Source organism: Mytilus edulis, chromosome 6 (assembly GCF_963676685.1).
Source record: "Mytilus edulis chromosome 6, xbMytEdul2.2, whole genome shotgun sequence".
Lineage (NCBI taxonomy): Eukaryota > Metazoa > Mollusca > Bivalvia > Mytilida > Mytilidae > Mytilus > Mytilus edulis.
Window position 1 is genome coordinate 31,835,328 of NC_092349.1, and position 8,597 is coordinate 31,843,924.

At 36.0% G+C, this 8,597-nt stretch overlaps 1 protein-coding gene across 1 annotated transcript; it reads right to left on the reverse strand.

Annotated features, from left to right (window-relative positions):
* Positions 1–4,419: 4,419 nt before the first annotated feature.
* On the reverse strand, positions 4,420–7,916 carry LOC139526055 (uncharacterized). The gene is made up of 3 exons (XM_071321217.1): positions 7,665–7,916; positions 5,454–5,525; positions 4,420–4,924 (listed from the first exon to the last, which is right to left on the reverse strand). The coding sequence occupies exons 1-3, from the start codon at positions 7,900–7,902 to the stop codon at positions 4,461–4,463; spliced, it is 774 nt and encodes a 257-aa protein (XP_071177318.1). The 5' UTR covers positions 7,903–7,916; the 3' UTR covers positions 4,420–4,460.
* Positions 7,917–8,597: the final 681 nt, after the last annotated feature.

The following is an 8,597-nucleotide window of genomic DNA, read 5'->3' on the forward strand; positions in this document are numbered from 1 at the left end:
GATTTATTTTAAGGTGAAGCGTTTACCCCTGCTCATTAAAAGCGAATAAGGAACGAATAAGTAACAGGGTATAATCCGAGCGCTAGAACGAGTACATACGCGCTAATAGGGGTATGTCATCTATAATAACACATTGTTACCACCACAATTATGAATTTCATTTAAAATCCTTTTCTAAAAGGTACAACGTACAACAAACGTATTATAAGTGAATAAGTAACAGGTATTAACCGAGGTCTGAAACGGGTGCATGCGCAATAATAGGGTCATTTCATCTCTAAGAACACATTGTTACAACCAGAGACATAAACACAATTAAAAACCAATTTATTTTTAAGGTGCAGCGTATACCCCTGCACATTAAAAGTGAATAAGGAACGAATAAGTAACAGGGTATTATCAAAGCGCTGGAACGAGTACATACGCGCAAATAGGGATATTTCATCTATAAAAACACATTATTACCACCAGAGATATGAACTTAATCAAAAATCCTTTTCTAAAAGGTGCAACGTATAACAAACGTTTTATAAATGAATATGTAACAGGGTATTAACCGAGCGCTCGAACGGGTACATGCGCACTAATAGGATAATTTCATCTCTAAGAACACATTGTTACCACCAGAGACGTGGACACAATTGAAAATCCGTTTCTAAAAGGTGCAATGTACAACAAACGTATTATAAGTGAATAGGTAACGAATAGGTAACAGGGTATTAACCGAGCGCTAGAACGGGTACATGCGCGCTAATAGGGTCATTTCATCTCTAAGAACACATTGTTACCACCAGAGACATGGGCACAATTGAAAAACGATTTATTTCAAGGTGCAGCGTGTAACCCGCGCATTAAAAGCGAATAGGGAACGATAAAGTAACAGGGTATTATCCGAGCGCTGGAACGAGTACATACGTGCTAATAGGGGTATTTCATCTAAAAGAACACATAATTACCACCAGAGATATGAACTTAATTAAAAATCCTTTTCTAAAAGGTGCAACGTACAACAAACGTATTATAAGTGAAAAGGTTACGAATAGGTAACGAATAGGTAACAGGGTATTAACCGAGCGCTGGAACGGGTGCATGCGCGCTAATAGGGTCATTTCATCTCTAAGAACACATTGTTACCACCAGAGACATGGGCACAATTGAAAAACGATTTATTTCAAGGTGCAGCGTGTAACCCGCGCATTAAAAGCGAACAGGTAACGATAAAGTAACAGGGTATTTTCCGATCGCTGGAACTGGTACATGCGCGCTAATAGGATCATTTCATCTCTAAGAACACATTGTTACCACCAGAGACATGGGCACAATTGAAAAACGATTTATTTCAAGGTGCAGCGTTCAACCCGCGCATTAAAAGCGAATAGGGAACGATAAAGTAACAGGGTATTATCCGAGCGCTAGAACGAGTACATACGCGCTAATAGGGGTATTTCATGTATAAGAACACATTGTTACCACCAGAAATATGAATTTAATTGACAATCCTTTTCTAAAAGGTGCAACGTACAACAAACGTATTATAAGTGAATAGGTAACGAATAGGTAGGGTATTAACCGAGCGCTGGAACGGGTACATGCGCGCTAATAGGGTCATTTCATCTCTTAGAACACATTGTTAACACCAGAGACATGGACACAATTAAAAATCTGTTTCTAAAAGGTGCCACGTACAACAAACGTATTATCAGTGAATAGGTAACGAATAGGTAACAGGGTAGTATCCGAGCGCTGGAACGGGTACAGGCGCGCTTATAGTCGTTTTTCATCTCTGAGAACACATTATTACCACCAGACCATGAACACAATTGAAAATCATTTTTTAAAAGGTGCAACGTACAACAAACGTATTATAAGTGAATAGGTAACGAATAGGTAACGAATAGGTAACATGGTATTAACCGAGCGCTGGAACGGGTACATGCGCGCTAATAGGGTAATTTCATCTCTTAGAACACATTGTTAACACCAGAGACATGGACACAATTAAAAATCCGTTTCTAAAAGGTGCAACGTATAACAAACGTATTATACGTGAATAGGTAACGAATAGGTAACAGGGTATTAACCGAGCGCTCGAACGGGTACATGCGCGCTAATGGGATCATTTTACTCTAAGAACACATTGTTTCCACCAGAGACGTGGACACAATTGAAAATCCTTTTCTAAAAGGTGCAATGTACAAAAAACGTATTATAAGTGAATAGGTAACGAACAGGTAACAGGGTATTAACCGAGCGCTGGAACGGGTACATGCGCGCTAATAGGGTCATTTCATCTCTAAGAACACATTGTTACCACCAGAGACATGGGCACAATTTGAAAAACGATTTATTTCAAGGTGCAGCGTGTAACCCGCGCATTAAAAGCGAATAGGTAACGATAAAGTAACAGGGTATTTTCCGATCGCTGGAACTGTTACATGCGCGCTAATAGGATCATTTCATCTCTAAGAACACATTGTTACCACCAGAGACATGGGCACAATTGAAAAATGATTTATTTCAAGGTGCAGCGTTCAACCCGCGCATTAAAAGCGAATAGGGAACGATAAAGTAACAGGGTATTATCCGAGCGCTAGAACGAGTACATACGCGCTAATAGGGGTATTTCATGTATAAGAACACATTGTTACCATGCACCAGAAATATGAATTTAATTGAAAATCCTTTTCTAAAAGGTGCAACGTACAACAAACGTATTATAAGTGAATAGGTAACGAATAGGTAGGGTATTAACCGAGCGCTGGAACGGGTACATGCGCGCTAATAGGGTAATTTCATCTCTTAGAACACATTGTTAACACCAGAGACATGGACACAATTAAAAATCCGTTTCTAAAAGGTGCAACGTACAACACACGTATTATCAGTGAATATGTAACGAATAGGTAACAGGGTATTATCCGAGCGCTGGAACGGGTACATGCGCGCTTATAGTCGTATTTCATCTCTAAGAACACATTATTACCACCAGAGATATGAATTAAATTAAAAATCCTTTTCTAAAAGGTGCAAGGTACAACAAACGTATCATAAGTGAATAGGAAACGAATAGGTAACGAATAGGTAACAGGGTATTAACCGAGCGGTCGAACGGGTACATGCGCGCTAATAGGATATTTTCATCTCTAAGAACACATTTTTACCACCAGAGACACGGACACAATTGAAAATTCCTTTCGAAAAGGTGCAACGTACAACAAACGTTTTATAAGTGAATAAGTAATGAATAGGTAACGAATAGGTAACAGGGTATTAACCGAGCGCTGGAACGGGTACATGCGCGCTAATAGGGTATTTTCATCTCTAAGAACACATTTTTACCACCAGAGACACGGACACAATTGAAAATTTTAAATTTTTGATATTTTTGCTCTTTCCATAGTTACGGCGGCTATTTTGAAAATTCAAACTTCAAAATCCAACTCTGCCTATGCCAGTTACCATTCCTGTAAAGTTTCATCCAGTTTGCTGAAAATTCTTATTTTTTGAAATTTTTACCTTTTTGCATTGTTTCCATGGTAACAAGACCTATTTTTGAAATTCCAACTCCAATGTTGCTCATCATTACTGTGAAGTTTCATGAAGTTTTGAGCATTTTGAAAATTTTGGTGTAGTTTCCATTGCAACATAGTAGTTCCAATGATCGCCAAAATCATCCAACACCTGTATATAGTGGGAACCTACATTGTTTTAAAATATGATGATTTTGAGTTGAAGCATATCCAAGCAGTTCACCAAAATTAAAAAACTGATTTTTTTCACAATTGTGCCGTTTCCATGGTAACGGCAGCCATATTAAACTTTTCCATGCCATAATTAAAAAGGGGGAAGGATAATAAAAATCAAATAAGTAACGAATAGGTAACGAATTGGGAATAGGGAATAGGTAACGATAGGGAATAGGGAATAGGTAACGTATAGGTAACGAATAGGGAATAGGGAATAGGTAACGAATAGGCAACGAATAGGGAATAGGGAATAGGTAACGAATAGGCAACGAATAGAGAATAGGGAATAACTAACGAATAGGGAATAGGGAATAGGTAACCAACTTGACGCCCATAGAAGATGTGGTATGCGTGCCAATGAGACAACTCTCCATTCAAGTCATAATTGTAAAAGTAAACCCTTATAGCTCAAAGTACGATCTTCAACACGGAGCTTTGGCTCATACCGAACAGAATCTACAAAGAGCCCCACAAATGACTAGTGTAAAACCATTCAAACGGGGAATCTAATGGTATAATCTATAAAAAAAAAATTGAAAACCAGAATCGAGAAACACTTATGCACCACAGCAACAAACGATAACAACTGAACATCAGGTGCCCGACTGAATTCTTATTTTCTTACAGTATCATGCATTAGCAACCAAAACATCTAAATGAAAAATTAAAGTCATTTTATCAATTGTATACTCTAGCATACACAATTCATATACTTTATTTGGAGCAAACAACACAATAAACTTGACGATTTTCCTCGTATGGTGGGCATGGCAACGAACCACATTTGGTATTTACTACATACATCAAATGGCCATTATCGCTAGCTTTTCCAGATCGAATATACTCAGGATCGTTATCTACACAAATAAAGTTTGAAGCACTATGACTATGACTTCCTGCCGCCAGCATACCCGTATATTCCACATTCCAACCAGCATAACATGTTCGACGGCCTGGAATCATCACAGAAGACGACGAACCATTATTTCTGCACAAAGCACATGGCATGTCTTCATCCTGCGAGTTGTTTCGGAAATAATTAGTTTCGTATTCTGTACCATAAAGGTCGATTGTATGATAAGTATAAGATGATGTTGGTATCTCGGGGTTGTTTGGGAGGCAGAGTGTGTTTGCTGGTCCACCAAGAGGAGAGGCGTAGTACTGACCGGCTGTGTAACCTATGACAGAGATAATACTAGCTCATTTGGGTATTTTCTATGTTCCAAAATACATATATAATGATTATACATTGTTAAAAAGCATCTTCATTATGCAAACTAGCTTTAAACTACTTACAAAAATTATATTGGTAAATCAATTTATTCTAAACATTCGATTATCATTACGGCATAAGAATAGATACATAAATGATGTTCCTGATGAGGAAGTAGAAACACGCTGCTAAAATTCTGAGCAACCACACTTTTCATATTAATCACATCAAATGTATGGTATATGTACACACAAGTCCGTTTATAGTTATCTCGTTTAAGTTGTTTTACATGCTATGCAGTATTTATTTTGCTCATTTTTTAAGGTGACCTACAGATGCTGTTATTTACTGTTCTTCGTTTGGTCTTTAAACATGTTAAATTAAAATTGAAGCATTGGCAGTCAAACAACATCTTTTAGTTTTATTCTTACCTCTATCAATTTTCACCAGTTCGTTATTTAATTGCTCACTATATCTTTCCTTAAAATACGTACCCGAGTAGATCAGTTCACCATTGGAACCGGCACAGCTAGTTCGTCCCCATCTAACGTAGGTTGAACCATGCCCTATGAATATTTACAAATAAAATATGAAATCAAACAACAAATTTCAAAGATTTGTTTTTAGTTTTTTTTGTTTTGCAAATAATGATAAAACTGTATTCGACTTACATTGTGATTCGTACGTGTAAGTGCATTGTATACTGAAACCAGCTTCATGAGCATATTATCGTGAATACTTTATTTCGCGTTTACATCTAGCCCTTTCTAGCCAACTTCGCGGAGATTTAGTTTTACTTTTACCAATTTACTTAATGTACGTATTAAATCTCTAAGAAAAGTTTCTAGTTTTAAAATTTCCCCGACTACTTATATTCGCGTTATTTTTCTACTCGCGAAAGTCCGAAAAAAATTTGTCCGCGAAAATAAGGTTTACAGTTTACATTATTTGTACTTCAGGAAATAATTATCTATATATATTTTAACCTTTTACATAGCAAGTCAACCAGGAAATATTCCATAAACCAGAATTATAACATTTAATTTTCTGTGAATGTATATATGCCGCTACTTTTTTTTACGGTACTAGCACTGGTGTTAAACTGATAACCGTAACTGGAACAGCAACCGACTAAATTTGATAAAAATGACTGAACAGGTTTTACCTATATCTGCTGTCGCCATATTGGGATCGTCGTAATTCCATTTACGATTATCTGTTTAACACCAGTGCTAGGTCAGAAAAGGAACACCTTACTCGGAACAAAAGTATTAAGGCGACGTAACCTGTTTTTAACTTGTTTGTTATGACTGTAACCTTTACTTGTGCATTAAAGACAACAACATATCATATTGTTAGATTCGCGTTTATTATCTCAACGAGATTGATTTCCGCAACGAGATTTCCATAATAATTATAGATCTCATGAGGACGGGCTGTGTCAGCTAGTGTAAAATCAACCCGATGTGGCCAGAGGGTGATCTTACACTGACACACTAATTCCGAATGGGATAACTATTTTAAATCCCAGCATTAGATGAGAAACATTTTACAATTCATAAAATCTAGTACAGAACGGTACTCAACCCTTATAACATACTTATATATTAGTCTATATATATAAAACTTAGTCTAAATTGAAAACTACGTTCAAACCTATGATTGCGTTGGATAAAAACAACAATTTTTATACGTGTGCATGTAAAACAACGTTCGTTGTAGAAGGGTCTAAATACAATGCTCACAAACAACATTTTCCAAAAGACCAAAAAAGTGAAAAAGTATATTCAAACAAAACGCATTTGACTAACAGGTCGAACAACTGCTGTTCTTTAACCCTGCTGACTGCCAATGGCGATATAAATATATAAGTATCTATAAAAGAAGAAATATCGTTTTGTTGAACCCTCAAGCTAAACTCAATTTAGTAGACTATTTCAAAACATCATTAGGGAAAAACATCGATCTCTCACTATTTTTATCTTTTAAATCAAAGAAAAAATATTTTATATCGGACAATCCGAGGAACAGATAAGTATGCACACATATTGTATTAATCTTAAACTAATATTAACTAGTTGATATGTAACATATTTAAATTCCCATTGACTTTCTATTATTTTATCTGACTATATGTTACTGTCTGTTTGTGACACCAGGTACAGTGTGGTAAATTTTTCATTGTACATATTTTAATAAAATTTTATCAAGAGAAAACAGTTGTGTGGTTATATGCTTTTGGTCTGGAGTTCGAATCTTTTCCGTGGTTTTATTGTGGGTTTAACATTTCTGCCAAAAAGTTGAAGAACAAGGAAACTCCAGCTAGGATGATCTGTTAGGGAGAAACCGGCTTAGATCACCCCTGGTAGAACAAAGGAGCTGGGATGTAACGCTTGAGCCGGTATGGCGAAAGTGAGAAAAGCAATCGATTTGAGATGACCAATGATAATCTGTTTATCGCTATTTTACCTATGATGACGTTGTTAATGTCGTGTCAATTTCATTATTAAAGCCACGTACTTCTTGAGTTTCTAGTCTTAATTTTTCATATCACTCGACTACGTTGAGAAATGAAATTATCAGTCGGCAAGATCAAAGGAAAAAAAACTCAACTTGAACCGGGACAGACGGACTGACCGAAAAACACAATGTCCATAAATTGGGCATAAAATATACAATTTTTAAATAAGAAATATTTTACAAACCTTGCATTACTGACAGACTCTGCTTCAAATCTGTAATTGTTGCATTCATTTTCGTAATGGTTTTGAGGAACGATTGTTGCGTGACCTCCAACTGGTGCAATCGTGCTGCTACCACATCCGGGTCATTTAGTAGCAGTCGTTTCGAATCTTCCATAGAGGAAGATGTGAATAAAATTTGACTGCACCATATACAAACAGTAAAATAAGGAAACATCATGTTGTGTGATTTTAAATACATGTACTGTTTCACCTTAAGTGACTGTATACATTATCAGACAATTATAGATAAGACAATTTATTTCAACAACGAATAATCAGTTAAAAATTCCCTGATGAAGGTAAATCCAGAAAAGCACTTCGAACGCACTAAATTATTTAACGTGTTGTTTTCATTTTTTATATTCACGGCCGACACTCGGCTAACCGAGAGATTGGTCGGTTAATCTTTATTGAGTATGCGGCTATATGGGCGATTGGTCTGTTAATCGGATTGGTTATACGTCTGTTAAAAGTCAAACGCACAATTTAATGTTAAACTCTATTAAATATACCGATTTTTGGCATATTATAAGAACCAAATCAAAAAAAGAAAAGTGTCTGACAAAATGATATCTATCATAGAACAATTCCCCCCTATAAACACATTTCATAGTCTGCGCAGTTTTCAATAAAACTAAAACGCGTCGTGCAAGTATGTAGAATTTATGCTTATACGCATAGAAATTTGTTTTCAATAAAAGGCGAAACAAACGATTTTAGATATCATTTAAAGGACACAAAATAATACTTTGGTTCTAAAAATAAATTGATATTAGTAAATATTTCATAATTGTAATATAACGTGAATAATACCACGTTTTAGTGAAAATTATGGGAATAAAGTCTGTTAATGGGTTGGTCAATTGAAATTGTGTCAGTTAAGAGTTATTTAGC

Excerpts from the sequence above, each read along its gene's own strand:
- LOC139526055 (XM_071321217.1), bottom strand. The coding sequence starts at position 7,902 with ATGTATTTAAAATCACACAACATGATGTTTCCTTATTTTACTGTTTGT. Across the intron at positions 5,526-7,664 it reads GAGTCTGTCAGTAATGCAAG|GGCATGGTTCAACCTACGTT; the intron begins GTTTGTAAAATA and ends AAATATTCATAG. Across the intron at positions 4,925-5,453 it reads TGGTGAACTGATCTACTCGG|GTTACACAGCCGGTCAGTAC; the intron begins GTACGTATTTTA and ends TCTCTGTCATAG.